The sequence below is a fragment of the Amphibalanus amphitrite genome, unplaced genomic scaffold (assembly GCF_019059575.1).
Source record: "Amphibalanus amphitrite isolate SeventyFive unplaced genomic scaffold, NRLGWU_Aamphi_draft 000707F_arrow, whole genome shotgun sequence".
In the NCBI taxonomy this organism is placed as follows: domain Eukaryota; kingdom Metazoa; phylum Arthropoda; class Thecostraca; order Balanomorpha; family Balanidae; genus Amphibalanus; species Amphibalanus amphitrite.
In genome coordinates, this window is record NW_024882201.1 from 35,001 (window position 1) to 62,917 (window position 27,917).

Below are 27,917 nucleotides of genomic sequence, written 5' to 3' on the forward strand. Positions count from 1 at the left end.
AAGTGCACGCTAAACGGCTTGTCGTAGCGGGCTGAAATTTTCAATACCCTATGGGGCAACCTTTGCGCATCTTTTGCCGAAAAAAAATTGATCGGGTCATGTCAGGTCACGGAGTTATGACGTCATAAGAGGTACAGCCTCCGGCCGGATTTTCACAAACTGAGTGCCAACGCCCGAGGTTTCCTGCCGGTGGTACGGACATCGGTTGATGGATCGTGATGAAACTTCCCATGCATGTTGGGGCAAGTATTGGCTATCATATGGTATAAGAAATTTGACCAGGTCAGGTCAGGTCACGGAGCTATGACGTCACAAGAGGAACAGCGTCCGGTACTATTTTTGAAAAGCGCCCGAACCACTATTTTGCTAATTCTTGTCACCTCAATGGGAATATGCAGCAATATTAGCTTCTATAGGGAGCAAATGGACCTCCCAAATCCAAAAATACAATCAGATTTCAAAAATTTAAATTTTGATTTTTCGAATTTCTGCCGCCGACTGTGACCTTGCCGACTTCCGGCGCTCCCAACGCGCCATTTTTAGAGCTAGGGAAACGAAATACATACCAAACGATAGAGAATTGATCAAGGAACACGATAGTGAAGGTTTCAAGTCGATATCTCCCACCGTTTTGCCGCAATCGCCGCCGAAAGTTGAAAAAAATCTATTTTTCCGAAAATGTGACCTTTGACCGGTCAAAAGTAGGTCAAATGTTGACCTAGGACCAAAAAATATACCACCAATCGCGAGATCTCGTTGAGAGCAATCCGTTGGTTTTTTCCGCTAAGCTCTACGACCTTCCGTTTCGAAACGCCAGGGGGGGGGTCGTAACAACCCCCCCCCTGGTCGTTCGTGTTATGAGAAATGGCCTGGTCGTGCGAGGGTTAAGATGGTGCTGCTAGGCAACAGTGTACTGCCTCCTCTGGTGGATGGAGTGGGCGTGGGGTGCCAAAGCTCAGTTATACATGTACATTTCATCATTAATCAATAGATACATAGATATATCTTCTGCTATTTTTAGCAGATGCAGCTGCTAAAAATAGCAGTTTCTAATAATATTTGGGGCTTCCTGAATCAGCAAAATTTACAGCATTGTTCCTTAAAGTTTTTAGGCAAATGATAGTTCATTTGAAAATGTGAGAATTGTAGTATAGATGTTGCAGGCACTTTAGAAAATCAGTCATTTTGTAAAATGCCTAGGCATTTTGCAAAATGCCTGATTTTCCAGGCTTTTTGCAAAAAGCCTAGGCATTTTACAAAATGACTGACTCTCCAGTCATTTTGCAAAATGCCTAGGCATTTTACAAAATACCTAGCCATTTTACAAAATGGCTGAGCAGTGTGTTGTAGATACGAGTACCTAATAATATACTTTTTGGTAGCGTGTAGGTGGACCGAGGAGTCCAGCATTATGACCAGAGGAGTCCAGCAGTGGGAAGTCCATACCTAGGGGAAGTTGGGGCAATGCCGGAGTTGGGGCAAAGCCGAAATTCGAGATATTTCGAAAACCGTAAGACATGGATGCCACCTGTCAGTGATGCTCTGAAGCTTAAGTGACTACAATTATCGCATGTTTGTTACGAGTCGTCATTCGGAATACTTCGACTGTGAGGGCGCCAAGAGCGTTTTCAAGGTACGTTTCCCTTGTACTACATGCGCCTTTGAAGCTGCATTTCTTACTCATTATGCTACCGTTTGTCTGGCCAATTCGGTCAAGTAATCTTTAGCATGTCTTTGCATAAGTGTGCTGCCTATTTGAAATTTATACAGCACGTTGAAAAGTTATGGGCCTGCAAATGAAAGTATGGCAGGCTGGGGTAATGCCGAAAACGTGCGATTACGCACGTGTTAAAAGCACGCTACGTGGACTTTACTGCTGTAGAATAGCAACGCGTATTTTTAGTCACACAAATTACACTTTCAACCGACACAACGGCCTGTTACCTATAAGGAATGATTTACCTGGCATGTTCTTATCATATCACACAATTATAACTTCCAGTGTGCACCGCGTCCTCAAGCTCTTAAAACGCGTGTCAGCTTTGATCAATTCTGGATAAAGTTTGAGATAAAATGGCAAAACATCAATGTCGGCATTCCCCGTAGATCATTTCTCCCATTTTCGGCTTTCCCCGCAGTCCGGGGCAACGCCGAAAAAGTCACTTCTTTGATATTTTTAGTTTGTGCGCTTAACGGTATGCGAATTCATCAAATGCGCCTGGTATGTTTGAAAGGCAAAAGACTGGCCTCTCGAATGACGCCAACAAGAATAGCTTATGTTGTCTACCTTGCGTGCTACGGGCGTCAGAAAAAAAGTCTTCGGCGTTCCCCCAACTTCCCCTACCTCTTTTTTGAGAAGTGCAGGCCCGCGAAATTTCCAACCCCCACGTCAGCGACGCTCCTGGATTTAAAATGATCGATCTGGAGCGTCAACAAACGACTGGCCCTATGCCGGCCTGTATCTGTAAAACTATTAGAGATCGCGAGGATTCGATCCCACACACTTAGTCGTTAGTGTCTTCTGAAACCAACGCTCTCGTCCTACGCCAAGCGACCTGATGGTTCTCCCGATGTGGAGCTTGATATTTTTAACTGGGACCATGCAAGTAGGTACTCAAAGCTGTTGCCACAGAGCAAAATTAATCGTGTTTTGTTAATTATTGCTTTAACCCGCGCCGTGCTGGTGGCCTGAACTTTCCGCCGAGTGCTGGGGGGGGGGGGGGCGTTTTCACGCCCCCCCCCCGTCTAACTCGGCTCCTGGGCCACGTAGCGACACGCGGTAAGCGGCAATCGAAAGAGCGTCAAAAATAAGGACGAAAACACTTCGGTCATTTTTTGGGTCAGGTCAAAGGTCAGGTCACCAGAGGTCACCAAAGGTAAAATGTTGACTATTTCAACATTTTGGAAACTGCCAACGGCTATCTCGGGAACCGATAGAGCTACAGCGCCGCGGAAAAGCGCATTCGATAGCCCTTTTACAGACCTTTCTGAGTAATGTTCTCAGATTTGACCTCAGGTCAACGGTTTAGCCTCCAGAGGGCAAAAACTCCAAAAATAGCCGTTTTTACGAAAAACGTTTTTTCGTCAATAACTTTTGACTCATAAGCGCCATGACATTACTTTTGCCAGCATCGTGTTCCTCTCGTCGAGACGCGTCGAATGAACTATTTGTTGACCTTGAAAGGTCATTTTGAAAATTTGACCTCAGGTCAAGGTCATGACCTGACCGAAAAGGGTCATGTTGCATATCAGTCGATCCGTATCGTCGAGCTGAACACATCTGACGTGTTTTCACCGCTCTAGCACGTCTCTATCAAAAGTTATAGCCAAAAAACTGCTGGCGACCGTTCATGACCTGAGATGACCTCAGGGGCACACAGAGGGGTCACAGGTGCATTTTTCCTATTCAGTGTGTCATGTTTACCTATGAACCGATGTTTGAGAGCGTTTTGAACGATATTCGTCCAAAAGAGGCGCATTTCAATTTTCTCCCATTGACTTATAATGGAGAGGTCGCAAAATTGACCTGACCTTAGGTCACAGATATCAAAAATCCGAGATATACATTTTATACATACTGTTACTCATATCAATCGCTGAAAGTTTCAAAGTGATCGTTCAGTCGGTGTAGCTATAGCGAGCCTTTGAACTTTTTCTGAGGTAAGGTCACTTGACGTGACCTGGTGACCTGACCTTGAACGGCCTAGGTCTGAAATTTTCACAACATGTGCGGAAATGATGTAGGAACACGTGTACCAAAAACGGCGGCGCGGCGCGCCGCCGTTTTTGAGATATTCGCGAAAAACCTGAGGGGGGGGGGCGTAAAAACGCCCCCCCCCCCAGCACGGCGCGGGTTAATATTCATTGTGATCAGAGAGCTTTTTTATCCAAAGAAAAGTTAGGAATAAAACCTAAAGAAAACCTTGCGGCGCGAGTTATTGGCGAAAAACAGGAGGGGTGGGCGGAATCCGCCCCCCCTTCCACTGCGCGTGTTAAAATGTGAGGATGAGAGAGAAGGAATGGGAAATTATAATTAAATTCGAACGTGTTTTTAATGTCCAAATACATAATGCAGTTTTGTCCGTAATGGCACAATCAAACAAAGACTACACTCATTCGTTTACATGTAATTGTTACATCAACCAGGCCTGCCTATTGACTAGGGCCGGTCTCCAGCTGGTTTTGTTAGGTCTAGTTTCAAGCAGAACATGAACGGCGTTGATGTAGGTACTTGGGAGTTTTTACAGCGTTAACTAAACGATGCTTTATGCTACAGCCGAGTCTGCAACTCAACCTGGTCGTTACTCAGCATTGTCGTTACCACAGAGCTTCAAATCGATCAGCTACAGGCTGAACACGTACCTATAGGGTATAGGAAGACGTCCAAAAACTGTTGGCCATAGTATCTGTGTGGGATCTACGTTCCATGCTGGTCAGGCATTTTGCAAAATGCCTAGTCATTTTGTAAAATGGCTAGCCATTTTGAAAAAAGCCTGGTTGCGTTCAGTCATTTTTCAAACAGCCGTCTTTTTGTAAAATGCCTAGGCATTTTACAAAATGACTGATTTTCTAAAGTGCCTGCAACATAGACATTGCATGCAAAATAGTGTGTTTCTGAGTGAAAGATGAATGTTTGACCAGTTTTCAAACAGTACTTTTTACCGTACCCATTTTTAGCAGATTCGTACCCATTTTTAGCAGAATTCTGCTAAAAATAGCAGACTGCTAAAAATGGCAGATTTTACCATAGTTTCCCCGACTGAACTGTTCCGTCTGGTAGGTATGTGTAACGGTCAAAGCAACTCTTTTTTTCAAAGGTCAAAGCAGCTCGAGTAGGTAGTAGGGATGCCATCGCTAACGGCTGTTGCGGATGACAATAACGTATCATATGACCAGCATGGGATGGGTGACTGCTGGCAGCCTTCCCGAGTGCATCCGTGCATGATAAGCAATCAGTGTCTTGCAGCTTACACTCTTGCCTATACCGTCGCCTATACCCTTGCTTGCCATTGCTGCAATCAAATGTCCCTCTGACGTTCGACAGTGTACATACAGGCTACCCCGAGTCATCCATCCGGCATGACTCACGAGAGGGCCAGGGACTGGGAGACGGGGGTGACCCGCCACCCGTCCAACGGAAGCACACTGCATATTGTATACAGACACCACGAACGGGACTCTCATCTGAGAGGGGGTATCATTTGATACGCACGGGTCTACCACACAACAGTGTACAAATAAACCACTGCACACTTAGTCCCGTCCCGTACCGTACCGCGTCTCGCTGCCATTGAGCATCGCCACAAACATCTCACGGCGTCAGTTGATGAACACGAAGGCCAAGCAACTCCACCAACGATTAGAAGCATGATGTCATCAGAACTCGACACTCGCCGGCCGCCCCATGCTGATTCGCCAGGGCGCTATCGCCGCGCCACGCGGCCGCAGCGGACGGCCACTCCTGGTCGAGCCGAGCCGCACGCCGGGTGCCGGGAGGCGAGCTCCAGCCATGCCGTCGACTGGGGAGAGCCGCGGCTCGCTGATGGTGGATTGGTGGTTCTGGCCGGTGGTGGTGGCTGTGCCTGTGTGCGCCATATGGATCTTTAATTACGGCCTGTGGCTCGCGTTCACTCAAGTGTGCCTGTGCGGTCTCTGCCTGACCGGCGCTCGCCTCCTTGTCTCGACCGGCGCTCGCCTCCTTGTCTCGAAGGGTGGCGAGTGGAAAGTGTGGCAGTGTTTGGGCCTCCCGACGGGCGCCGGGAGCCACGGCCTCCAAGAGCTTGACAAGCACACTTTCCTGGCGCTTCTGGGGATCGTTATTGTTCAGCTTGTGGTGTCGTCGGAGGTGCTATGGCTGATGCTCAGCCACTGGTTCCTGGTGCTGATCGCCCCGATACTGGCAGTGACTCTTAACTATGTCGGCACGCCGAAGGTTCTGCTGGAAGAGGTTTTGGAAAGCTCGCAAATCAGCTATGCCCAGGGCGCTGCTTGGGCCTTCTACATGGGCTATCTGACGAAGACACTGGACTACGACAACAGATCGGAGGCTAGCTTCAAAGAGCGCATGAATGACTATTTGACGAGCAATGAGCTGCAGGATGATACTCGAGCTTACACATCGAAAAATCGAATGCTGATAGTGGTGCCCATGAAGCGGGAAGCGTTGTTGAGTGATAGGGGACTCACGGATCACGATCGCCATGGCCTTCTTACTCCGGAGAAGGTAAGCAATAAACATAGCATAAGCAATTAGCACCTTGTACTTTGTAGGTAGGAAGCATCTTCCTACATGGGTGGTACTGGTAGGGATTCGTGAAAATGGACTTACTGTTGACGTCACACCCCTTGAGACCCTACTTTTTTCGCGATCATTTTTGAATGAGTGGAAGAATTTCAACCGACTTTAGAAAACGGCCGCTTCAGGACCTGCCGAAGCTTTTACAATTAAGATATTTTGTTGTCATTTCAATCACTGAACAACAAAATTTGACTTTTGTCATAGTACAGAAAGCAGAATACCCATTTCTGTGGTAATTTGTGACGCTGAACACGAATCTGGCATCAGAAATGGCGTATCAGGCTAGGTTTTTGAGATCCAGTATGTCTGTGTATCTGCTCTGAATGGTTATTTTCAACATTTCCCTCTTCCTTTATATGACATTGCCGGTGACTCCGAAGGAAAAAGCTCTGTGTCTGGGGCAATTTAGGGTGCAAAATACGAATCTGGCACTAGAAATGGGGTATCGTGTTAGGTTTTGGAATTACAGTATGTTTGCGTCCTTTTCTTAGGTGCATGTACTCAGCTTGTTATTCTGTCTTTATATTACATGGCTAGTGATCCAATTTACTTTCGACAATCAAAATATTGGTGATATTTTGATTGAGAGGTTCCATCAGGACATCGCCGTGATGGAGAGCAGATATCAGGGCAAGTCTGGTCCCAATATGATGGGTGATTACTGCTGGACACTGCAGAGAGAGGAACGTCAGCAGGGGAGGAGACAAAGCAAGAATCAGAAGCGATTCTAACAAGAAGAGTTGCTGAGCGAGAGGAAGATGCCAAAGTGTTTGAAATGACCAAAAATCTTGCCTGTGTGGTCGAGAGGTAGCACAGATGGATTACCATACCGTTGGTTGATTGCACTTTGCCGTGATTGTACAATATGTGATTACCTACATTGCGCTGTGATGTGTGATATACATTTCTGTTCCAACAAATTCAATAGTTTTGTGCTCATCTGTGTTGCCTGGCTGTGGTAAATATGGATTAAAAAGATATATAATCTAGATCTAAGGATATCTACAATAGGCCAACAACAATGCATAAAAAGTGAGAATTTAAGGCATCAGTATGTACCAGACAAAAAACTGAGCCCGATGGGGCTAAACGGTGACCAGATTTGGAATCAGCGGCCTCGAATTAGGTAGAAACGAATGCTCACCTCTCTGTACATTTTTGGCTGTTGATCAGTGGTTCAGGCACCTCTCAGTTCTCATTAACCCGCACCCCACTGGGGTCTGCGTATAATGATAGCCCCGGAAAAACTGTCGATCGGAACCTAATTTCATTGACCTCGAGGTCACCGATGACGTCACAGGTCAGGTCAAAGTAAAAATTATCGACAATTTGCTCGTTCACATTTTGGACTCTGGTCACCGTCCTACAAGTCAGATCGGGCTCATTTTCGGTTTACATACTCGTGAGTAGATGCTTTAGATACCCTAAGGGTACCAAACTTGAACTTTGATTTTCAGGTCAGGGTCAGGTCATCACAGGTCACGGAAATCTAATGTCTTGCATCGGTCACGTGACACATGTTTTATGGTTCATTTAGGCCATAGATTTCGAATTCGATGTTGTTTATGTCATTCGAGGTCATTTTGAGTTGAATTTAGCTTAGGTTAGACCATTTTTAGGTAAAAAAGATTAAATTTTAAAGTTGAAAATTTTTAAGAAAAAAGTGTCTATCGTATGCAGTTGGGGCTTAGGAACACGATGGTGCTATTTATATTGGTGTACGATGTCAAATACGCACACAAAAAAAAATATTAACACCGTTAGCGGTGTAATTGCACAGTACATATCTGAGCACTTTGAGGCAGGTTAATTTAGTCCCTTCCCCGCTTAAATTACTCGCATTGGCTTCTAAATGAGCACCAAGAAGAAGCTAATAGAACACTGTTAGCAGGGTTGGGTGTTTTACTACACCATGATGTAACGTTAACGGTGTTAACTTACCCTGAAGCTTTTTTAAAAGTATGCTATTACCCCTACGTTACCCCATTTACGCGGTTACAAAACACCCTAGAAGACCTTTTCAACAAATAGTACATATCTGAGCAGTTGAAGGAGGTTTTTTTTTACACCCATGGTATATCTACGAAAACACTCATCTACTAAAAATATACTTCTACGATTCTATTAATACAACCTTTTTACTTTTATAAACCATATTATAGCTATCAAAACACGTGCATATTAAAATAATACCGTTGACTAATCTTAATATTTCAGGATACATAACATCCGTAGCTTCCTGCAAATGTCCAAACAAAGTGCCTCAACGAATACAAGACATGTTTATTCGCATGTTTCAAACACTGGTGTCGTAAACCAAGTGTAGCCGCTCCCCGGTGCTCCACCAAAAAAGGACGTGCTCCGCGACTGGCTGTATTGCACAACGCCAACACTCGATATAGGTACTCGCGAACACACGCCTTTGCGTGACAATACTTGCCGTTGCTGCGAAAGAACAACATCGTTCAACGCCATGACACTGAAAACGACAACGAACATCCCTAAAACATCGTTTCTGAATGTTACGTAAATAAATAGCTAAATCGATCGGTCTGGCTCAAACTTTCTAACATTTACCGGGGTTACATGAGCGATCCGTTCCAAATACGCACTACGCTAATGCGCATCAGCTCCCCACAAACGTATCTACGGCACCGGTTACATGAGACTAATTCGTTTTATCTACGTCAAACGGATCTTGTTTGGCTCACCCGGGCTGACTCCTCGACGGCCGGTAATTCGCATCAGAAACGGAATAGGATTAGCGTACAGTCATGGCGCAGTTGCGGCATTTACAGGGACGACCGAACTAAATTTTTATTATTGCACGATATAACATCATTTGATATGCTCAAAAACATTAAAAATAAACATGAAATCAAAAATTGAAAACAAAGATTTCGTGTTTTAAATCACTGAGCACTGATTAGCCATGCAGCGACAGCAGGGTGGTCAGAATAAATTTATCCATCAAAATATTTCATTCATTTTATTTTTGCTATTTACCGAATTCACCTTCAAAGACTAAACAAAAATATCAACAATTTTTTTTTTGCTATTTTCTACGAAGCATTCAATAAAAAATGCTTATTATTTTGCATTTTGACGCTTCCATTCAGCAAAGAATAGTTCTTGTGAAATACGTCCAGTTCCGGTCCGAGTCGTACAAATCGGCTACATGTGCGATCCGTTCCAAATACGTACTACGCTAATTCGCATCAGCTCCCTAGAACTTATTCACGGCACCGACTACATGAGCAAATTCGTTTTAGTGACGTCAAACGGATCTAGTTTGGCTCTCGGCCCGATGCGCATTACAAACGGAATAGCATACAAATGTGGCGCATTTCCGTAGCAATAGAGGTGACTGAATTAAAAATTTATTATCTTATGTCTTTTTTGCATTTAATCTGCTCAGATCATTCTCAATTAACTTAACAAAAAAAGTTGAACATAAAGTTGTCTTGCTTTTGACTCATTGGGCACTTGCCTCTCTTGATTCATCTGTAGTGCTGTCAGAAAAATGTTTCAACTGAAAGTACTTAGATTTTTACTTTTTGGTTTTCACGATATTTATTTTTGAAAACATGACAAAATACCGACATAATTTTTTAATAATTATTTCAAAAGAAGAAAATGAAAAAGGTACCTATAATTTTGCATTTTAATGTTTCTTTTTGGGAAGAAATAGTTCCTGTAATACGTATCTTGGTCCTATTCGCTCCTAAGCCTGTTTCTCAGCGGATTTTGTTCGGACCGCCGATTCGTATTAGCAGGTGGATACATGAGTCGGTAGTACGCTCCTGATTCGCATTAGCGGTGAATCCGATCGTGATACGTATTTGCTTTGCTCATGTAACCGCGGATCGGATCGCCGATTCGTACTAGCAGGTGGCTACATGAGTCGGTAATGCGTTCCTAATTCGAATTAGCGGCTAAATACGTATTTACTGTGCTCATGTAACCCCGATAATTGAAACATCGAACATCAATATCAATCAAAAACTTATCAGTACAGATAGATTCTTACCGGCAATTGCGCCCTCGAATGATATACTGGAACTCCAGCTGCACTCGGTGAAGCGGCTCAACGCTCTCCCGTTCGTCACCTCTCTCGTCACTTATCGAGCGCGCTCTCCCGTGCACTCTCCCGTTCGTTGTGCGCTCACACTCGCTACGGACCGTAGCTCTCCCGCTCACCACTCAGACCAGACCCAGACTGGCCCCTGGCCGCCGCCGCTCTCCCTCACCGCACTGACCCGGTCCATCGCTCCCGGGCACAGACACCACGTGACCTAGCCTGAGGTCACAGACAGAAACTAAACTAGAGCGCGCAAACAAAGAGCCAGACCGAAACCAAAGAGCAGGGCAGGGAAGGATAGGGCACGGTAAAGGAAACGAAAAGAAAGAAAGGAACAAAAACATAATAACGTAGTCGGCGGCTACACTCCCCCCTTGACCGCCAGAAGCGGTCAACTATCGCCGCCGCCGAGGTCTCTCCGACATATGCACACCTACAGGGTCTTTCACAATGAATGCTACTTTTGAAAGAGCTATTTCTCAGGACCTATATGTTCCTCATGAAATATGTATGTACCATCACACTAGGTCACCCTCCCGCGCCTACCGGCGCTAATCGTCGTTTGAACTATTTATATACACTGTGGTTTGAACATCTATATAGAAATCCCTGCCCGTCCTAGGTCACCCTCCCGCGCCTACCGGCGCTAATCGTCGTTTGAACATCTATATAGAAATCCCTGCCCGTCCTAGGTCACCCTCCCGCGCCTACCGGCGCTAATCGTCGTTTGAACATCTATATATAAATTCCTGCCCGTCCCGTCCATAATGCCCGCTTTTCTCTCTTTCTTTCTTTCTCTCTCTCTCTCTCTCTCTCTCTCTCTCTCTCTCTCTCTCTCTCTCTCTCTCTCTCTCTCTCTCTCTCTCTCTCTCTCTCTCTCTCTTTTTCTTTCCCTTGCTCTTTCCCTCCCTGCCTCCATCCCTCTTTCCTCCCTCCTCTCCGCTCTCTGACTTTGTCGATCACTGATCCAATCGTATGCTTACTTACCCCTCCCCATCCGTCTCTCTCCCTCCTCTCCCCGTCTCCTTCATCGCACTTTTTCGCTCCCCCCTCCCTCCCTCCCTCGATTTCCTCCCCTTCCCTCCTCTCCCTCCCTTTCCCTCCTCTCCCCTCCTGCCTCCACTCCAATCCCCTCTTGGTACTGAAAAAAGTACTGGCTAGTGGCTTCTTCCCCGCCAGCGCCGCAGATACATATACGTTTTTATGTCCCAGTTCAAGACGCTATACGTATATTGGTACGCTCGTAATATTAAACATGATTCGCTATTTTTTCAGTATCTTGTGGAATTCTGTAACTAACCTATCCCAAATCTGAGTGACTCGCCCCGACCCTCCCCCGCCTTCCTCCCTCTGCACCCCCCCCCCCCCCCCCCCCCCCCCCCGGGACCCACCACTCACGATCGGTAATGTTTTCAGTGCTAAAGATATAATTATGCCTACTCTGTTTCCGTCTCCGTCTTCCCTCTCTGCCTTTGTCTCTGTATCTGTCTCGTCTCGGATTCCATCCCCATCTCCGTCCCAGTTCCCGTCCCAGCTTCCATTCCCGCTCCCGCTCCCGCTCTCTTTCTCCGTCCCCGTGTTCATCCCCCTCCCGCTGACCGCTTCATCTCCGTCTCTCTCTGCCTCTTACCGGGGTTACATGAGCAAGTAAATGCGTATCAGGAACGGATTTTCCTATTCGCTCACCATTGTAGTCCGTTTGTAATGCGTATTAACTCTGCTCATGTAACCCCGAGCTCTGTCTCCGTCTCGTCTCTGTCTCTGTCTCTGTCTCTGTATATGTCTGGTCTCCGATTCCGTCGCCGTCTCCGTCCCCGTTCCCGCGCTCCCGCTCCCGCTCTCTTTGTCTCCGTCTCCGTCCCCGCTCCTGCTGGCCGCTACATCTCCGTCTCCGTCTTCGTCTCCGTCCTGTCCCCGTGCCTTTCCTTGTGCCCTTCCCCGTCCCCACTAAACATAATTGATAATCTTGTCAGTATTTTGTGGAATTCTGTAACCAACCTATCCCAAATCTGGGTACCTCCCCCCCTCCCCCCCCCCCGCCCGCCACTCAGGATCGGTAATGTAGTTATTCGTAGCGGCCAAGTGCTGCAACTAAGCTGTAAGTGCATTTTAAAAACATCTTTCGGCTCCATCCTCTATACTTGTTCTCTCACCGACTCAATCATTTGCTCACTTACCCTTCCTTCCCTCCCTCCATCATTTCTTCATCCATCCATCCACTATTTACCTATCCCCCCTTCCCATGTCTGTATCATGCCGCATTCCCGCTGTCCGGCAGCGGCCGCTCTGACGGCACCGCAGTTACCGCACCAACCCACACTGGTCGGAAACGCCCTCACGAGAGGCCACGGGCGATTCCGGAGTTTCGGATTATTTTTTATATAGATCGATTTGAAATTGATCAAATTATTATAATTATGCCAAAAAAACTAATCCGAGTGACCAAAAATAACTGTAATCAGCCCCCGAAGATGGGGTATCCCAGAACTCGGAAACTGACGCGGAGCAAGAGGTTTCTTGAGCCGGATATTCAGAGTCTTATTGCTGATAGACACCAAATTGAAATCCCACATATTATGCATCAAAATGTTTGTTATGAAGTTGCCGACTGGTCAGTGCAATTTTTTTGGTATACTTTTTCCCCAACTAAGATCTACTGTAGCTTTTTTATGAGGGCTCTCCTAGAGTGATTCTGGAATGTTACTGCAAAGTTTAGGTAAGGAAACAACAGGTAGTCCCATCTAGTCCCACTCTGATTTTTTGTGAGTTGAAGCAGGATTTAAATTTACACCAGGGCAACATAAAAGCTAACTGCGCATATTTGCGCAAAATTTGCAGGAGCCGCTATTCCTACCCAACTACCGCCCGCCCCGCCCCAGTTTCGGCTCGGCCGCCGCGCCCGGCTTACGCTGACCTGTGTGGCCTGCACGCATCCATGCGTAGTTGACTGGTCATTAAAAACAGACGCGCTTGAGTTTATGAATTTTGTGGAAAGCGCATACAATATGGTTTTATTATTGCATTTATGTATGTATTGACATCAAAAGCCTTCCACATTGATTGCGTGGCGATTACGGCTTGCATTTAGAGAGCCTTGCTATTAGTAACCATCACTCGGCTGAAGAAAGTGGAAATTGAGACCTTCGTGAATATAAGACGCTGCGAATATAGGACACCTGTCACTGGCGTCAGGTTACCTTGGGCCGTCTTTTTACATTAGATCACAATTCCGGTATTTAGCCCTGGCCGGACCGATTGGTTTTCTATATTGACCGGGGAGGGTTGATACAACTCCCTCGCCGTTTCGCCTCTAATTGAGCTAGAGCCTCGCGGTCTCGCGGAAAAAAAAACGAGCTTGTGTGCCGTTATAAGACGCAGCAAGTACTACCCGATTTAAGGTCTTAGGTCAGCCAGTGACCTCTTAGGTCAGGTAAGTGCCACAAGGCACGGGCTCGGTTTTTGGTTAATTACTTTGCCAAAAATGGTCGCACTGCCGCGATTTTGGCATCATCGTGCTTGTCTAGCTCAGGAGCGTCGAATGCTATACTTGGTGTTCGGGTGAAGTCAACTTAAGGCGTTAACCTCGGGTCAAGGTCAGGTCGGAGCCCCTCAGGTCACGAAAATGGTTGAAGGAGGACATATCGCATATCACTCGATTCGGCAGGTCTTCCCGAGTCCAATGGTGGCTTTCCCGACTCTCTAGCTCCATCTGATCAGGAGTTATTGACGAAAAACTTATATGGCCTTAGTGACGTCATAAATGACGTCGCGCAAAGTCAACAATGCTTAAGTGAAGCACCGGACCTTGCAAGGAGTGCATGAAACCATTCCCGGTGCCCGAATAGCAGCTTCCAATTTCCCTTGTTCACTTAAAGTGGTGCTAGATCCTGTATTATACTCAATTGTGACGTCATAACTTAACAGATTCACGTCATATATTTAGTGCTTGACATCCAAATGCTAGCTTACATATGACAGAGAAGGTATGCAAAGTTTTATGAAGTTTGCTTCACTAGTTGTGGAATAACAAGCAAAAAACTTTTGCGGAAGGGCCGCTGGCCTCTCGCTGGAGCGTTTCCGACCAGTGTGCAACCCCTCCGCCCGCTCGCCCCACACTGCGCCGCCGCCGGCCCGTGACTGCGGCCGGTCGGTCACGTGGGGACCGCAGCGACCTCTACGGGGTCGCGACCCTAGCGGCCGGGTACTGCAACATAAAGATGTAAGTACGTTTTAAAAACTTCCCGAGCTGGAATCGAACCAGCGACCCACACCACAGAAGTCCACCACTCTACCAACTGAGCCATCAAGGACTCAAACGTCAATGCTTTGAATAAGCCGTGGTACTCTGCACGGCTTGATGACATGGTCTGGTGCGTATTGCCATAGAGATCTTATATACATAGAGATGACATGCACTTAAAATCGTGGCGATTCAGTGGGTCTTTTTAAGCAACTTATTTTCAGCCAGTAGCGTGCCAATATGGCTGAGGCATTGTTAGTCTGAAGAAATTATTACGTAGCGAGCGAAGCAAGCGTAGTCTTTCGTAGATTAACGGACATTTCTGAGTATGAGCGGCCGGCCGGCCGTGGTTGCGCTTTTGCGAGGCTTATATCTCAGCAACCACTTGACCGATTTACATTCGATGATTTTTCTAGGGTAGCTTCATTCCTTCTACCAAGTATTGGACTATTCTCGATGCATGTGGGTGACCGCTTATGCACGTGCCACGTGCAAAACGAAGAGGTGTCAGTTTTGCAATTGTTGCAATATATTGGTAATTACTTGGCCGATTGCGCTGAAAGTTGGTATGTTGGTAGGCACCCACTAGGCAATGCATATCCATGTGCCACAGCTGGGGTGCTGCTGCACGTGCGCACGTGCAGGGGTCGATTCCAGATCTCGAGAACGGCTGAACCGATTGTGCTGAAATTTGGTACATGGTTAGGGACCAGTTAGTAGGGTGCCGTGCAAAAGTCAGTTGTGACCCATTTTGCACGTGTGCACGTGCAGGGTGCCGCTTCCAGATCTCGAGAACGGCTAGGCCGATTGCGCTCAAATTTGGCACATCGCTAGGGATCGGTTAGTAGGGTGCAGTGCACAAGTTAGTTGGAGGTGTCCCTTGCAAATTCTCTTGTCCAAAGCCCACCCTCTCACTCACTCCGTTGGTCGCCCCAAAAGGCGTTTTACTGGTTAAAAATATTGCTGTTCTTTCCTGGCTGATTTCATTCCTGAGGTAAGCAATGAAATTTGTAGCATGATTTCATTTTGTATTTTTATTGAATTCCTTAAAAGCTCGCCTAAAAACATTCTCTCTCATTCAGGCTCTCATCAACCCGGCAGGCGGTGGACCTCCCGGCCACCTTCCGCGCGGTGGGGGGGGGGGCATTTTTTGCCCCCCTTTCGTATCTCCGAAGCTACTGGACGGATCTGTAACATTCAAACGATGTTCGATAGCCCTGTCAAATTTGTCGACGGAACTCCAATTTCATTGACCTCGGGGTCACCGATGACGTCACAGGTCAGGTCAAAGATAAAATGTTTCGCGTACGTTAAAAATAGGGCGTACGTTGCCTAGTATATATGTTGCTATTAGAGGTCACTGATAATACCATGTCAGGTCACAGGTCAGGTCACCAAGGGTCAGCACATGAACCAACTTTACTATTTACTAGGGTTGTGCGATGCATGTTTTATGGCCCCCCTGACATGGTCTCCCCCCCAAAAGGTTACAGGTCTAAGGTCATTTGGGTCAGGTTCATGGAATTTTCAGGGTAGGTTCCTTGAGATTTGGTCAAGTTTGGCGCTTTCGGTCAACCGTCGTGAAAACGGCTGTTCCGAACCTTTCTGAGCACGGTGCAAGCTCAAATATACATATGTTGCATGTTCCCATTCAATGATACATTGACCCTCGCCGGACCTATTAGTTTTCTACATACGCGCCGGCCGGGGGGGGGGGGGGGGGTGGTACGCATGGTGTGTCGTTTCGGGAACTAGCGAATGAAGTTTAGTACCGCCGTTCACCGGTGGATGGCGCTAGCTGGTAGTTTCGGCGAAAACTCCATCTGAGATGTTTGAAGGCTTCCCTTAATCCCTTGTTCAAACATGGACCCCGTCAGCCCCGGCAGAGGTATTTGTCCAGTGTACACCGCACCTGAGGACGGGTCAGCTGAGGGAGGGGAGTCACTATTGTGGCCTGAGGAATGCCGCGCCGGTCGGGGGACGGGGTCGGGAGGAGGGGGAGAGAGGCAGCGCCGTTCTTGCGGTGACGGGCTGGCTTGTCGCCTCAGCCTGGCATACGCTCAGTCGGCGAGGCGATGCGCATGACCCGGGAGCAGCTGAGAGTCCATGACTCCATATAGACAATTGGCTCGTTTGTAAGCACGAACACTTGGAATGTTGCTGGTGCAGAATTTAAGCATAGGGACGATGTTTTTTGTGCCAAATTTTGTGTAGGTAGGTACATGTAAGGAATTTATAGAAATTTATTGTGACAGTTTCCAAAAAATCGGTCCAAGTTTTATAAGATATCGAGGTTTTAGTGACGCCATGATTTGAGTTTTCGTCTTTCGACAAAAACGACACATGTTTTAAAAAAATCATGGGTATAAAATCACAGAATAGACATACAGACATGCCGTAAACGTCATTGGACTGCCAATGCCTACCATGAACAATCAAATTGCCATCTTCGATTTTTGATTACCTATCGCTCTATGGTTTCCAAAATCTTGAATGGAATCTTGGCAATCTCTTGTAGACTACTTTACGACCATGATGAATGCATTTCATAACCCGCACTCCGCTGGGGGTCCTGGAATTACATGCCCTGCTGGTGGGCGGGGGTGTTCGAACATTCCCTTTTAATTCGGCTCCCGGGCCATGTAGCGATACGGGGAAAGCGACGTTCGAAAAAGCGTAAGCTTGAACACCCTTGACTTTTCACGTAGCACGTGCCACGACGGTCACTGAGATGTATCAAAAGTAGTCAATTAACCCTCGCCGGACCTATTGGTTTTCTACATACGCGCCGGCCGAGGGGGGGGGGGGGCGGGTACGACCCCCTCTCGCCGTTTCGCCCCTGGTGGAGCTAGCGCGTCGCGGAAAAAACGAGCGTGTGCGCCGTTACGAGACGCAGAGATTGGTACCCGATTTTAAGGTCCTAGGTCATCCGGTGACCTCTGAGGTCAGGTCAAGTGCCTCAGGGTACGGTTCAGTTTTTAATGAATAACTTCGCAAAAAAACGGCCGCAGAGCGCCGATTTTGGCAGAATCGTGTTCGCCTCGCTCAGGCGCGTCGAATGATATACTTTTTGTCCGGGTCAGGTCAACTTGGGGTGTTGACCTCAGGTCAAGGTCAGGTCAGCACCCCCAGGTCACGAAGTTGGTCGAAAGAGGTCATGTCGCATATCATTCGATTCGGCAGGCCTTCCTGAGTCCATTGGTGCCTTTCCCGACTCGCTAGCTCAATTTGATCAAGAGTTATTGACGAAAAACTAATTTGACCTTGATGACGTCATAAATGACGTCACGCAAGGTCAACATTGCAAAAGTGACGCATCTAACCTTGCAAGGAGTGCATCAAATCACGATTCTGTGTGCTTGAGATAGTTGGAGACGTTCCCGGTGCCAGAATAGCAGTTTGAATTTTTCCCCATTGACTTATAATGGTGAGGTCACGAAAATGACCTGACCTCATATGACCTTTAGGAAAAATCCGAGATATACAAGTTGTTGAAGAAAACGATGTGCCGCCAGACGGCGCGGGTTATGGTCCGCGGCCGATATAGATGTCGCGGCAAACGCGTGCCTTTGCCCCATCTGTATTTCGTGGTTATTTTTTGCCTTGTTTAATGTTCTAAAATCAATTGGTGTTTTTTTATTGATTTATTGCTTTAAGGGTAGTGTTTTCTGAGGTGGAATTTGTGATTTGCTTGTTTTGTGATTGACCGTTTTTCCATCTCTTGCTTCTCTTTTTTTGCTGTCGTGTCATTGTTGTTGCGTGTGATGGGCGGTTAGCTGCGCGCCCGATGTTCGCTTTTTTGCTCAGTGGCGAATAGAGTTGATGTTGAGTTCAGAAGTTTGGTTTCCTGAACATTTGGTGCCGAAACTGCGGGACGTAGAACCAGTGATCTTTGATCGAGTACTTCTGGATGTTTGGTGCCCAGAAGCAAGATAGTACTGCGCTGGTTTCGTCTATTTATACCACGCCGGTCGGTTTGGTGACGACATGGACGTGGAGAGATTGAAGAGAGCGCGCGCCGCGGCTAGGGGCTGGGCCACGCGATCGTGCAGGGCCCTCCAGCTGGCGTGTAGCGCTCCAGAGCCGGATTGCTATGAAATCCAAGAGCTGAAAGCCGAGGTCGAGCAGAGGTTGAGTGCGCTAGATTCGTCTCAAGCTGCGCTGGAAATTGAGTTTGATGAGTCGGAGCTGCCAGAAGTTGTGGAAGAGGCTGCTGACTTTCGCAGCGGTATCAGCAAGGTGCTACGCACTGCTGGTAAGCTTCTCCTTCGTGATATTGATCCGAACCTGCCTGCTCACTCTGGTGGGGCCTCCAATGCTGGAACCTCTGGTCTGCCGAGACTCCCGAAGTTAGACCTACCCAGTTTTGATGGGGACGTCCTGAAGTGGTTGAACTTCTGGGAGTGTTTTCAAGCAGCAGTTGGTGATAAGGAGGAGTTAGCGGACATTACTAAACTGGCCTATCTTCGGTCCCTTCTGCGGGGTGAGGCTGCTCAGTGCATTGCTGGGCTCCCGCTGACTGGTGCCAACTTTGCTACTGCCAGCAAGCTGCTGCAGGACAGGTATGGCAGGACGGATTTGATCATCTTTAAACATGTGCAAGGTCTGCTGAACATGGACAGAGCAACTGAGGATGTGAGCAGTCTCCAAAAGTTGCAAGATGAGCTTCAAGTGCATGTGCGGAGCCTTGAGTCACTTGGAGTGAAAGGAGACAACTATGGGGTTATCTTAACTCCACTGTTGCTGAGCCGGCTTCCCAAGGACATTTGCCTGGCTTGGGCGCGTGACAGTGTTGGCAAGGAAGGTGATCTGGTGTTCCTGCTGGAGGTGCTTAAGGCTGAGGTGAACTCCAGGGTGAAGTCTGGGGTTTACAGCGGCCTGTCTGCAGCTGGTGAGAAACCGACTACAGCTTCAGGAGTGAAGACCCGGCCAGTGGACCGGGACAGCGGTCGGAGGAAGAGGCTTCAGCAGCCTCGGTCTGGGGCAGCTCTGCAGGCTGCTTCCCCTGGTGCTGGTGCTGGGTGTGAGTTCTGCTCAGGGCCACACAGAGCTACTGAGTGTCCTGACTTCCTCAGCTTAAGTGTAAGCGAGCGACAAGACAAGGTGAGAGGAGCTAACTTGTGTTTTGTCTGCCTAAAGGGGGGACATCGAGCCAGACACTGTCTAGAGAAGTGTGCTCACTGCAAGGGTAGACACAATGTGCTCTGTTGCTACAAACATGTCTTTGACTTTACTCACAAGGGTGTGAAAGCTTCTGATGCTGTTTCAAGTGATAGTGCTCATGTGGGTTCAGGCAGTAGGCCTGCTGCCACTGCTTCATTGTCATGTGTACCCCCAGTTCAATGTAGCGTACTGCCTACTGCTCGTGTGTATGTGAAGGGTAGTAAGGGGGTAGTTGAAGCTACTTTGATGTTTGACACTGGGAGTGATCGCAGCTATGTCAGCCAGTCACTGGTGAAAAGAGTTGGTGCAACTTGGATAAGAGCAGAAAGGAACACTTACTGTGCCTTTGGTGGGGGCAAGTCTGCTATCGCTGAGCGTCAGTTGTATGAAATGGAGGTGTCAGGAGCCAATATGGCCAGGCCGGATGCAGTCTGTTTGAGGGCCATGGAGGTTCCTGTGATTTGTTCCCCTTTGCAACGTCCGCAGGTGCCACAGGAGGTGGTTCGCTCCTTGGGTGGTTTGGAGCTGGCGGACGGGAGATTCAGTTCTGATCGACACCTGTCTGTGGACCTGCTGGTTGGGCTGGACCAGTACTGGCAGCTGCTGAAGGACGGCCTGCTCCGTACTTCTGCAGGTTTGGTCGCCCAAGAGACGGTATTTGGTTGGACAGTCTCTGGCTCTGTAGCTGGCAGGCCAACCTTGTCCACCTGTCAGCTCCTCTTGCTTAACGATGTCTCAGATGATGCCTTCCGCAACCTGTGGGATTTGGAAGCCATAGGTGTTTCACATGATGATGATGAGTCAGATCCTGTTCTTGCTCATTTCAATGCTACAGTCTGTAAGAGAGATGGGCGTTACGAAGTCAACCTTCCTTGGAAGGAGGGGAGTGCTCCTCTGGGTGACAACCGTGACATGGCGGCTGGTCGTTTGGCAGGATTGAGACGAAAGCTGGCTAAGGACCCTGTACTTGCAGAGCGCTATGATGCTGCTTTACAGGAGATGGAGGATGCCGGGGTTATTGAGGAGGTTCCTGGCTGTGAGCTGCAGACCTCGTACCCGGTGTTCTACCTGCCGCACCGGCCTGTTTTGAAGGAGGACAGCTCCACTACTAAGGTGCGGCCGGTATTCGACGCGTCGGCAGTGGGCCCTGGCGGCGTCTCACTCAACGACTGCTTGGAGGTGGGTCCGTGCTTGGTTCCGAGCCTGCTGGAGATACTTCTGCGCTTTAGGCGCTGGCCGTTCGCCATTGCAGCGGATATCTCAAAGGCTTTTCTGCAGGTTCAGCTGCGTAAGGAGGACCGGGACGTGCACCGATTCTTGTGGTGGCGTAACGGAAGGGTACGGGTGATGAGGTTCATGCGTGTCACTTTCGGTGTGAGGAGTTCGAGTTTCCTCCTGGCGGCCACTATCCGCCACCACCTGACACAGTACCCGTCCTCGCCTCTGATTTCGGATCTGTCGGAGAATTTCTATGTTGACGATTACCTGTCTGGTGCTGACACTGAGAGTGACGCCTGCTCTAAGCTGAAGGAGGCACAGACTGTAATGGCAGATGCTGGAATGACGCTGACGAAGTGCTCGTCCAACAGTACAGCAGTGTTTGATATGGTGCATGGCGTGTCGTCGGCTGAGTGCGGGCCCGTGAAGGTGCTTGGGGTCCGCTGGATTCCGGGTCGTGACGCATTCTGTTTTGACGGCGTCTGTTTGCCAGCAGATGTCGTTCCCACTAAGAGAGCCGTGCTCAGCTTCATTGCGAGGCTGTACGACCCGCTCGGCTTTGTCGCGCCATTTACAATGATGGCGAAGCTGCTCTTTCAGGACATCTGGCAGCTGGGTCTGGAGTGGGATGCCGTACTGCCAGATGACCTCAGCCTGACCTTTTCGCAGTGGGTGAAGGGTCTGACCGAGTTGAAGGAGTTTGAGGTCCCGCGCTGTTTCACAGAGAGGCCTTGGAATGATGGAGAAGGTGTTGAGTTGCATGCATTTGGCGATGCGTCTCCGAAGGGCTATGGTGCCGCAGTATACCTGCGTGCCGCTCGTGAGGATGGATCATACGCCGCGTCTCTCGTGATGGCTAAGGGGCGTGTGGCTCCTCTAAAGGAGCTGAGTCTGCCGCGGCTGGAGCTCTTGGCTAGCTTGATGGCTGCGCGTCTGCTCGTGTTTGTACGACGGGCTCTGAGATTGCCGGAGAGTGTGGTTCTCCGCTGCTGGACTGACTCCATGGTTGCCTTGGGATGGATCCGCGGGGATCCCAGCAGGTGGAAGCAGTATGTTTCTAACCGGGTAACAGAGATCCAGCGGTTGACCAGCCCTTCGAGCTGGGCTCACGTGGCGGGAGAGGAGAACCCGGCAGACTTGTTGACCCGTGGCGTGTCGGCGAGCAGCCTAATCGGTTCTGACCTGTGGCTGGCTGGGCCCGAGTGGCTGTCCTCTTCGGCAGGTCGACCGCCGTCTGCAGACGGTGACGACAGCGCTTCACCGGAGGCGAGTCTTCCGAGGGAAGAGATGGCACTGCTGTCGAGATCTGGCAACCCCACAGCTCTGTTTGAGGTGGAGCGGTGGGGATCGCTTCGTAAGGCGACTCGCGTCGTGGCGTGGGTCAAGCGGTTTGTGTTCAACTGCCGCAACCCTGGTCTGAGGCGACAGTCTGAGCTGTCTGGTGATGAGATTGCGGAGGCCAGGACAGCTCTGGTGAGGGACGCGCAACAGGCTGCGTTCCCAGAGGAGGTGAGTGCTGTGGAGAGGGGCAGGCCACTGCCCAAGAGCTCACCTGTCCGCGATTTGACGCTTTTCATGGGCGATGATGGGCTTCTGCGCATTCGGGGTAGGATCCAGCTGTCCGATTTAGCATATGAGGCGAAACATCCGGTTGTGTTGCCAAAGGGACATGTATCGGAGTTATTGGTGCGTGATCAGCACGTTGTCATGGGTCATGCGGGCGTCTCGGCTCTCATTACTGCGATCCGGGGAGCTTACTGGGTTGTTGGGCTGCGTTGTCTTGCTAAGCGGGTAAAACGCAGTTGTGTGGACTGCCGGCGGCAGGACGCTCCGAGTTGTAGCGAGCCAGCCGCTCCGCTGCCCGAGACCAGGGTCACTGAGGCGCCGGCATTCGCAGTGACTGGCGTGGATCATGCCGGTCCGGTGTTTTGTGTAGATTTTCCAAGGAAGAAGTTTTACATTACGTTGTTTACGTGCGCTGTTACGCGGGCCGTTCATGTTGAGCTAGTCGACTCGCTCTCTCAGGAACAGTTCATGCTGGCTTTACGGCGTTTCGCGGCCAGGAGGGGTATGCCGTCTATCATTTATTCAGACAATGCTAGGACGTTTGTAGGCGCTGACGTTCTGTTACAGAATTATTTCGGTCATTTGGCTCCCGAGTGGAAACTGATAGTGCCTCGTTCCCCATGGTGGGGAGGATGGTGGGAGCGGCTGATCCGCTCCGTAAAGTCGGGGCTTAGACGGTCACTGGGGTCGCGCTGTCTCACTAGGGCCGAGTTAGAAACTGTTTTGTTTGATATCGAAGCGTGTGTCAATTCGCGCCCGCTGACCTTTGTGGGAGATGGTCTGGACTGTAGTAACGCTCTGACCCCTAATCATTTTCTACTGGGGCGCGGCGCTGGATTCCAAACCAAGGTGTTAGAGGATCCGGACAGTGTGTGTGCTAAGGCGCTGTCTGAGAGAGCTAGACTTTGTGAAAAGCGTGTAAATAGATTTTGGTCCGTTTGGGCGAGGGAATACCTCCAGAGTCTGCCCTGCTCAGTTAGGAAGTTTTCAACCCGTGGCAAGCTTGTCGTGGGCTCAGTAGTCTTGTTGGGTGAGGACAATGTGCCGAGGATGCGATGGGTGACCGGTGTTGTTACTAAACTGTTCCCTGGTAGGGACGGCACTGTTAGGTCCGCCGAGGTTCGAACGGCAAAGGGCCTGAGAACACGCGCAATCCAGCGGCTGCATGATTTGGAGCTGGGAGCACAGCTGCAAATTCCCGATGCTTAGGATAAGTGAGTGACGTGCAGCGCTGTGCTCGTTCATCATATTCAGTCGCTCGTTGATGTTATCTTTCACAGTGTTAGGGTTGCTCGTATGTCTTGCCAGGCTGTTATGCGTATTGGTTAGTTGTGTGAAGTAGTTACTTCAGGTGGGGAGAAAATGTTGAAGAAAACGATGTGCCGCCAGACGGCGCGGGTTATGGTCCGCGGCCGATATAGATGTCGCGGCAAACGCGTGCCTTTGCCCCATCTGTATTTCGTGGTTATTTTTTGCCTTGTTTAATGTTCTAAAATCAATTGGTGTTTTTTTATTGATTTATTGCTTTAAGGGTAGTGTTTTCTGAGGTGGAATTTGTGATTTGCTTGTTTTGTGATTGACCGTTTTTCCATCTCTTGCTTCTCTTTTTTTGCTGTCGTGTCATTGTTGTTGCGTGTGATGGGCGGTTAGCTGCGCGCCCGATGTTCGCTTTTTTGCTCAGTGGCGAATAGAGTTGATGTTGAGTTCAGAAGTTTGGTTTCCTGAACACAAGTTGTGGGACTCATAATGGATACTAGTTCCTGCAAGTTTCATTTCCCTGTGACATCTCCTCTGGCAGTGAGGGCGTTGCGAAGTTGCGACATTTGAAGACCGTGCAGAGGTTCACTTATGACGTCATAGGTCAGTGACCTGACCTGACCCAAAAATGCGGTTGGTGTCAAAAGATCTGGCTTGGATCAAAGGTCAGGTATGGCAAGTTTCAGCTCTCTATCGCCAGCGTGTTCGGAGCTATCGCGAAAAAACCCTATGGGGGGGCGGCACCCGCCCCCCCCCCCTCGGCCGGCGAGGGTTAAGGGATAGAAGGGATGGGGCTACCCAGCAAAAAAGACCGCAGGCCAATCGGTCTAGCGGTTGCTGAGATATAAGCCTCTCAAAAGCGTTACAGGCCGGGCCGGGCCGGGCCGGGCCGCTCATACTGAGATTTTTTTTCCGTTATATTGAAAAGACTCGTTTCGCTCGCTCACTCGTAACTACTAAGTAAGTGTTCAAACGGATGCCAGGAACATGTAAAACTCGAAAAAGTGAATCAAGGTCCTCAAAGATCAATGACCCTGACCTGACCTTTACGTGACCTTGGCACCCACCGTAATGCATGCCGCATGGGACGAACATCATTTGACATGTTTGGACGTTTACAACACAAAAAAGACTGGAAACGCGCGGACATTGTGATCTGACATACGCTGAATCGCGATTTCGGTCAAACATGGTCTCGAGAAAAAGGCCAGGGGTCAAAGGTCATTTGGGTCAAGTTCATGAAAGAAAAAGAGCATGTGTAAAATTGATCAACTCTGGGGTACTGAAAGTTTCGTCGCGATCGTCCGCTTTTTGAGCGAGATTATTCGCGAAAAACCGAGGGGGCGGGACGCGGGTCCATCCAACTACCCCTACAATGCGAGGGTTAAAACACTAAAATAAAGTCATGATATGAACATATTTGCTGTTAAAGATATTTTTGTAGACTTAGTTCATATAACAGTGTTTGCCACGGGCCGCAAAATCCCAGTCCAGCCCGACCCAGGCCCATGGGTTGACAGCCCGGCCCAGCGCGAACCCATGCATAGTAAAATTGTTGAAGCCCAGCCCGGTCTAGCCCGTCCAGCCCGGACCAGCCCGTCAAAAATGAATGGATCATGGACACCAAACAGGTATTAGGGTAAGGTGCCTAATAAGCGACCCTCTTAACCCTCGCCCATGTAGGGGGGGGGGGGGTTGCTGCAACCCCCCCTGAGGTTTTTCGGAAATAGTGCAAAAACGGCGGCGCGCAGCGCCGCCAAATTTTGGGTACCTTATGGGGCAAACCTTGCGCATCTTTTGATAAAAAAATTTTGACCGGGTCATGTCAGGTCACGGAGTTATGACGTCACAAAGGGAACAGCCTCCGGCCGGATTTTCACAAACTGAGTGCCAACGCCCGAGGTTTCCTGCCGGTGGTACGGACATCGGTTGATGGATCGTGATGAAACTTCCCATGCATGTTGGGGCAAGTATTGGCTATCATATGGTATAAGAAACTTGACCGGGTCAGGTCAGGTCACGGAGCTATGACGTCACAAGGGGAACAGCGTCCGGTACTATTTTTGAATAGCGCCCGAACCACTATTTTGCTAATTCTTGTCACCTCAATGGGAATATGCAGCAATATTAGCTTCTATAGGGAGCAAATGGACCTCCCAAATCCAAAAATACAATCAGATTTCAAAAATTTAAATTTTGATTTTTCGAATTTCTGCCGCCGACTGTGACCTTGCCGACTTCCGGCGCTCCCAACGCGCCATTTTTAGAGCTAGGGAAACGAAATACATACCAAACGATAGAGAATTGATCAAGGAACACGATAGTGAAGGTTTCAAGTCGATATCTCCCACCGTTTTGCCGCAATCGCCGCGGAAAGTTGAAAAAAGTCTATTTTTCCGAAAATTTGACCTTTGACCGGTCAAAAGTAGGTCAAATGTTGACCTAGGACCAAAAAATATACCACCAATCGCGAGATCTCGGCGAGAGCAATCCGTTGGTCTTTTCCGCTAAGCTCTACGACGCTCCGTTTTCAAACGCCAAGGGGGGGGTCGCACCAACCCCCCCCCCCTACATGGGCGAAGGTGGCAGATCGCCGTTTACGGGCGAGGGTTAATTTGAACCGTCATTGCTCACGCTCTGTGGGTGCCACTGTATTACTGGCTTGATTTTCGGAGAGGCCGTTCATTTTTCTATTAAAATATAATCATTGTCTGTCCAAATATTCACTAACTTATTTGTAGTAAGCATTTTGGCAAACCATTGCAAAAAACGCTAATAGGGAACTCTTCCCGATTAGCGACCGGGGAGGGTTGCTAATAAGTCTATGGGTTTCCCCACATTAAAAATGGCAAAAAATGCGACGCCTGAAAAGATGAAATATGATCTCAAAAAGGTAACCTATACGCAAAGCACTCAATCACTCGAACAGCAACGTTTATCCAACACACTTACGTAAGTAAAAACTGATCACGTGATGCACCGAAGGCGAAAAGAAGGCGGAAACCCAAATTTTGCGGGCTATCTCGTATGATATTCGAGGTCCGCGCTGAATTCGGCACCCCTGCAGTCGGTGACGACATTAGACATCCCCTACCACACATTGCAAGCTTCAGCAACACTTCATTTTCATTTCTCTCTTTTCCCCTTTCTTTCCTTTCTTGAGCTATTTGCGACCATGTCAGGCGCAAATAGGAAATATGAGTTGCGACACATTTTCAACCGCCATGCTGTGCACAGTTAAGCGATTCACTATGGGAAAACGGCAATCAATTGAAAAAGGAATGTCGATTCAGAATAAAAAAAGGCGCATCATCCTAATGTGCATCGCTTTTCATCAGAGAGGTCCCAAACACACACGTTTTGGATAAGAAACTCGTCATTTTTATTTAAACTCACCTGAAACGTCCCACCAGAAACATCGATAACTGTAAAATAATTTAATTTGATAACCAAAGTATGGCTGACCTTTTGACGATGTTTTTACCCCGTTTTCTCCCGCCAGTTTTTCTGTAGGGAGGTAGGTCGCAAATCGGAAAGGGTCGCTAATTAGGCACCTTACCCTACATATGTCACCCATAGGCGCAAAGAAACAATTTTTTGGGAGCAGCATGCACGCACAATGCACATTGCACATATATGTATGCTTTCATTCGTTTTTTTTAGTCTTGCACAGTAATAAGCTAGTTTTTGTTTTTAGCTCAGTCGCGAACCTCTGAGTCCACTTTACAGTCCTTGTCCCAGCCCATCCACACTCACCACAGCCCATCGATTATTTATATTTGAGGGCCCAGCCCAGCCCGTGACCCAGCCCAGCCCATGACCGATTGGCTGGCCCGGCCCATGGCGAACACTGCCATATAAGTCCACTCGCCAGAAAGCCCGTCGTGAAAACGGCTATTTTTCGGCAGACAAGCTTCCGCTTCGGGTATAACTTTGAGCCATTCAGTTAGCGATGTCGATTCTACTCCGGAGTCGGAGTTAGTAAGATTTTGGTGACTCTGGGTTCAACTCCGATTCTACTGTCCTGGCTCAGACCCATTCTAATCTTGCTCCACCCCATCATTCAGATCGCAAATTCTAAGATCGATGGAGAT

The 27,917-nt window shown here is 48.6% G+C and overlaps 2 protein-coding genes across 2 annotated transcripts in view; one reads left to right on the forward strand and one right to left on the reverse strand.

Annotated features, from left to right (window-relative positions):
• The window catches only part of LOC122364915 (MAM and LDL-receptor class A domain-containing protein 1-like), a 16,455-nt gene extending 5,644 nt beyond the window's left edge, over window positions 1-10,811 (reverse strand). Inside the window, exon 1 of the mRNA XM_043335722.1 lies at window positions 10,329-10,811. The gene's annotated coding sequence lies outside the window, so the exon portion shown is untranslated. The remainder of the gene's footprint in view (window positions 1-10,328) is intronic.
• Window positions 4,893-27,917, forward strand: part of LOC122364913 (stimulator of interferon genes protein-like) — a 44,599-nt gene continuing 21,574 nt past the window's right edge. The window contains exon 1 of the mRNA XM_043335721.1: window positions 4,893-6,223. Coding sequence (XP_043191656.1) covers window positions 5,405-6,223 — 819 coding nt within the window. The 5' untranslated portion in view covers window positions 4,893-5,404. The remainder of the gene's footprint in view (window positions 6,224-27,917) is intronic.